Below are 5,843 nucleotides of genomic sequence, written 5' to 3'. Positions count from 1 at the left end.
TAGTTGCGTTCGTTTTGCCGTACTGTATAGACAGAGATAAACTTAAATGTTTCCATACGAAACAAAAACAATGACTGCAGTAGTAGTCGACCGAACAGAGGGGAATGCCTTTAAATTTAATGTTCCATATCGAAATACAGAGGCACAACTCTATTTTCATACCTTAAAATAGAGATGCACCTCAAAATTTCACTTCCCAATTTGCAATCATTACGGCCAATCAAATTCCGTCTTAAAATTTGGATATACGGACGTTTAAATATTTCTGATTAAGGATCCACAGGGAGATATCCTAAGTGACAAAATAGTTACACGGACATTATATGTCCGTGATGCTACTAAGTTATAAAAAGTAACATATTTTTGATAAACAAGGCTCGTGCGCATCGCGCGAATCTTCATTTAAAATCAAACAAAAGTTTACTTAATATCTACTGACTGACTTAGAATGTAAACTAAATTATGACTGGCCGATGATACGCAGTCAACGCTTAATCTGGAACTAGTGTGTAACTGTACTCAGTTCAATTGAACTTAATACTTGAAAACGTCGGAATATTTGTAAGCTTATTGGAACTATTTTAACAACTTTCTAGACGTTTAAGAATTAGATGACAAGAAAGAAATATGCCAAACAAAGACACAAGCAGACAGCGTTGAGACAATAGTATGCCTTTTTACGAAGAACATAATATGAGCGCAATAACAGTTTGTCTTTATGAATAGTGATGGAGAATCGATAGGCAATGACTTCGCGTTGAGCTGAGACTCAAAACAATGTCATATTATTTTAATACGTAGGTATCTTGAAAAATCAAAAGAATATAATTTTCGATCTAACTACGAAATAAACCGAAAATAATGAAAAAGATGCAAGTATATTTCAATGGTCGCGGATCCGAATAAAATATGTCAGATTCGAATGAAAACATTAGCCTCGAGATTGGTCGGAAACTAATATTGATTTCCTACATGACTATTATTGTGCAATTTCTCGGCAAAAGTGGTTGAAAAATAAATAAATATCTTTGTAAAGCATATTACAAATACATACAATTGCGGGGAATTGACAAATCGGAATTTAAAGATTTGATTGCAAGGAATTCACTTGTATGTTTTTGTTTGAATTTCAAAGTTCACAAAAATTAGGAGTGATCAGGTTTGACACATCTTAAGCATATAAATGATATGCGCATCTAGAAACACAAATGCTACTTCAAGGGAAGCTTTATCTTTAGAGGACCGATATGAGCAGTTAACTCCCTTTATATTCTCGTTGGCCATACTACCATTCCCCGCGGTATTTGATCTGGTTGTCTGGACCGTTGCGAGATACTTCATGACTTTTGGAACTGCATGTCACTCGGCCCCGGATGTTGACAGTTCCATTTGACTTATAATGAGGTGGTTTGCACGACCGAAGGGCGGCGGAATGTGACCGCGACCATTGAAATATACTTGCATCTTTTTCATTATTTTCGGTTTATTTCGTAGTTAGATCGAAAATTATATTCAAATGTTGTTTTTACTAACTTATAGGTGAAACTTATTTCGAAATTACGCCTAAATTCATCAACAATCAATTTTTTGTTTAAAGGGAGTGTAATATTTGAAGTGAATTCAGTAGTTAACAAGAGATTCTTGTTTAATTGCAATCGAATTAAAGCTGATTTCAATAAAGCCTTTTTGTATAAGGTTTTGATTAAGACTTTACGTAATAGTGGGAGGATGTCTGTTTATTCAATTAAGTGAGTTCTTACTTTGATTTAACTTCTGGTGATACCCCTGAATGTATTAATTATATTTGTAGCATTTGTTGCCATGTAGCGTTGTGTCTGGTGTCTGATATACGTTTAACCTTCAAGTTGGTCCTTGTTCCTTTTAAGTAGATATTGGTTAAAGTTTAAACTACTGGACTTGTCCCTGTAATTTACATTGTGTCATTATTTATAATCATGTCATTTTGCAGTTGAAAACGTCAATGTCGCTTTCAATGATGCAGATTTTCACTTGCAAAGCTATACCAGTCATCAAAAGCTACTGTTTCAATAAACATCTGTATTTATGAAGCAAATCGGTTGTTCATTCTTTTGATATATGTAAGGGCTGTTAAAATTAGAACGGTGCTTACAATGCATCACGTTGTAATATGCGATAATGAGTAAATCATGACCTTCGTTCAAATATATACTAACTGCTGAAAGGATTGATTTGGTGTCGTCAATATTTTTCATAAACTGTTTAAACAGAGCATGTGTGCCATGCTTGTGGCTGAAAAATATCATAAGAATGCATCTAAACATTTTTGCTGCATACTTTGTATTCAATGATTATGCAAAAATGTAAATACATTTCGTAACATTCCAAACTCTTTATCTGGCATACGCATTATTCACCATATTCACCAAATATTATTATTACAGTCTGCACCAAACTGACATGCTTCCATTGCAGGTATGAGTACAGTTTGAATTTATCAGATAAGTACAATTTGGACGACATCTATCATTTTAGTTCGCACCAAACCTAACAGTTCTCGACGATCTTATAAGAATAGTTTACATTCTTAGATCAAACCTGTGGGGAGTATATTTGGATTAGTAATTATGTTTCTTAAGTTTCATCGATATTGAATGACATGGCATCATGTTTTGTACTATTTATGACAAGAATAATGCCATGCTATTAGTATCACCTTGATTTTTCAAGATACCTACGTATTAATAATAATATGACATTGTTTTGAGTCTCAGCTCAACACGAAGTCATTGCCTGTCGATTCTCCATATCTATTCATGAAGACAAACTGTTATTGCGCTCATATTATGTTCTTCGTAAAAAGGCATACTATTGTCTCAACGCTGTCTGCTTGTGTCTTTGTTTGGCATATTTCTTTCTTGTCATCTAGTTCTTAAAAGTCTAGAAAGTTGTTAAAATAGTTCCAATAAGCTTACAAATATTCCGACGTTTTCAAGTATTACGTTCAAATAAATTAAGTACAGTTACACTAGTTCCAGATTAAGCGTTGACTGCGTATCATCGGCCAGTCATAATGTAGTTTACATTCTAAGTCAGTCAGTAGATAATAAGTAAACTTTTGTTTGATTTTAAATGAAGGTTCGCTCGATGCGCACGAGCCAGCCTGCCTTGTTTATCAAAAATATGTTACTTTTTATAACTTAGTAGCATCACGGACATATAAATGTCCGTGTAACTATTTTGTCACTTAGGATATCTCCCTGCGGATCCTTAATCAGAGTTATTTAAACGTCCGTATATCCAAATTTCAAGACGGAATTTGATTGGCCGTAATGATTGCAAATTGGGAAGTGAAATTTTGAGTTGCATCTCTATTTTAAAGTATGAAAATAGAGTTGTGCCTCTGTATTTCGATATGGAACATTAAATTTAAAGGCATTCCTCTCTGTTCGGTCGACTGCTACTGCAGTCATTGTTTTTTGTTTCGTATGGAAACATTTAAGTTTATCTCTGTCTATACAGTATGACAAAACGAACACAACTATGTGTGACTGATGTGAATCATTTATTTCAAATTATAAACAGAACATGTTTAACCAATTTAACATTTTCGTTGGAAGATGGATTCCATGAAGTACTCTGACATGTTGCATATAAAAGGAAAACAATTAAAAAAAATCTACACATTCACTTATAACAATATCATAGAAATGCATAAATTGAATGCGGGTGCGAATTAAAGCCAAAAGACCCCCCCCCCCCGATAATTATCAGAACAGGAGAATATACATGAAAACACATGTTATGTTGAATGCCAATTATTATTTTAATATCTCGTGGTAATTCTGTCGTCGTCTTCATAGAAGGCAAAGTGACATTTTTATTGGTATATCAGTTTAAGCATTGTTTATATCATGATGACTCACTGATACAACACATTGTTTACATATATCATCATCAAGCTGTTTTATGCCTGCACACATGAGAACTTCACTTCAATGTATTTGTACGTTCCACGGCAGGGATCTCCATACACTCCATTGTTTGCCGCCAAGTAGCATCGCTGTTGATAAAAACAAACGTATTAACGATGTAATGTTTGAAAGGTTGTACTACAAATCTATCACCAGTATATGAAAAAGTCAATCTTGTTTTACTCCGCACAAGTTTTTGACTACATTATGTCGTTTATCATATAACAAAACCTTAGTGCAACGTCATGATGACCCACGTTTTGCGAACTGTATTGTTAATTTTATATCCTTAATAGGATGTGAACAAAATTTAAATCGCTCACATCCATGTTCGATTTTGTAAAATTCAGTTTTATCAAATTTTGAATGCGTGGGAATGTGGACGAGTTGAGGTGGTAAATATGGCAGCCCCTAACCGGAGTTAGTTACTACCTGAATGCGTATTTGAGAATGATCCGTCTCAGGTTAATGGCAGCCCGGGGCTAGTTACAACCAGAAGCAAAATTGAGAATATTTAATTTCAGGTAAATGCCTATCCGGAGTATTTGACCACCAGACAGCTTACTTGAGAATAAATCGTCATAGTTAACTGGCTGTCAGGAGTTTGCTACTATCACACTGCCCACTTTGGTTGCTTTCAAAGATTTGGTTTTAAACAAATATACATGTACCTGTTCATTGTGGCAAGCATTCTTGATTTTGTTGAAGGAGCCAGATGCGCGGCAATTCTGGTCGGAAGTGACGGCATGGGGACAGATACTTCCATTGTGTGTTCTTCCGTAGTAAGCGTTATAAACTGCTATCTTCTGGCCAGGAGGACACTGGATGTAACCTTTCGAACCCTCGCATAAAATCGCATCTCCCGAAACTGATGTGGTAAACAAAAAATATTTGTTATTTTTTATTTATACTAGCTCAAATGTGAAGACAGACGAAAGCTGATATAAATCAATCTGAACACGCTTAAAATTAGAAACCAGTATTGGTTAATTTTAAAGGTCATAAAAGGTATCCCTGATGAAAATCGAACACGTAACCGTGTACAATGTAAAATGTATAAAGGATCTTATATGATTTGTATACAAATACAAAACTAATGTCAAATCAATTTAAGGAAAGATATAAGCTTAGTTTCATAAAAGTGTATATTAAATGACAACGAGCGTACGATAATATTTATCTCATCATACATTCATCATCATTTAATCGGTTAAACGTTTGTCGCTATATAAGTAGGGCAAACCGACGTCAGTGTTAAAACATATAACACTAGTGCATTATAATACATCGCGTATTGTGTGTATTACACTCGAAACATAGATCGTTTTGTCCTGTTCTGTTCTGTTTTTGTTTTGTCTTGTTATGTTTTGTTCTGTGTTTTTATCAGTCACATACGGTATTTTGTATTTAAATCTCGAACACATTATTGTAAACTTGCATAATAAAGGTGTCATGCAGATATATTAAGACGAAGGTGGCATTGACTATCAACTCGAGTTTAGCCTTTGTGATTAATAACATACTTGCACATTGCAAAAAAAATGTAAATACAGCAATTCGTATTCACATGAAACTGAGTTCAAAGTAAACTAGGCAACACTAAGAATGATTAAAAAAGCATACAGTAGGTCACGTTAAAAATGAATGCATAATATATTACTGCGTTTAAAGGTGATCAACAAGCAAATTATATATCAAATAAAATTTATTTATGCGTTAAAACATACCTGAGCTCACAGCTAGAACTGCACATACGGCAAACAGAAATACAGCAACTGTGTACATTTTTGAACGTTTTTAAATGTTTTCTACTACTTGAAATCGTCTTGTGTTGTTTGATTAGTTGAAAGCCTCCTTATATTTATAGTGACACACCCGGACACTTCTGCG

The 5,843-nt window shown here is 34.2% G+C and overlaps 1 protein-coding gene across 1 annotated transcript; it reads right to left on the bottom strand.

Moving 5' to 3' along the window:
• Positions 1–3,527: 3,527 nt before the first annotated feature.
• Positions 3,528–5,843, bottom strand: LOC128203036 (L-rhamnose-binding lectin ELEL-1-like). Its single transcript, XM_052904285.1, has 3 exons — positions 5,681–5,843; positions 4,625–4,821; positions 3,528–4,042 (listed from the first exon to the last, which is right to left on the bottom strand). Exons 1-3 carry the CDS (start codon positions 5,736–5,738, stop codon positions 3,947–3,949), a joined length of 351 nt encoding a protein of 116 aa, XP_052760245.1. The 5' UTR covers positions 5,739–5,843; the 3' UTR covers positions 3,528–3,946.

This window comes from Mya arenaria, chromosome 9 (genome assembly GCF_026914265.1).
Source record: "Mya arenaria isolate MELC-2E11 chromosome 9, ASM2691426v1".
Taxonomy (NCBI): domain Eukaryota; kingdom Metazoa; phylum Mollusca; class Bivalvia; order Myida; family Myidae; genus Mya; species Mya arenaria.
This window is presented reverse-complemented; position numbering and strand designations above follow the sequence as displayed.

Bases quoted from the DNA above. Each gene is read 5' to 3' on its own strand.
- LOC128203036 (XM_052904285.1), bottom strand. From the start codon at position 5,738: ATGTACACAGTTGCTGTATTTCTGTTTGCCGTATGTGCAGTTCTAGCT. The intron at 4,822-5,680 runs GTATGTTTTAAC...TTACCACATCAG, and splicing joins AGTTCTAGCTGTGAGCTCAG to TTTCGGGAGATGCGATTTTA. The intron at 4,043-4,624 runs GTACATGTATAT...TTTTATCAACAG, and splicing joins ATGCTTGCCACAATGAACAG to CGATGCTACTTGGCGGCAAA.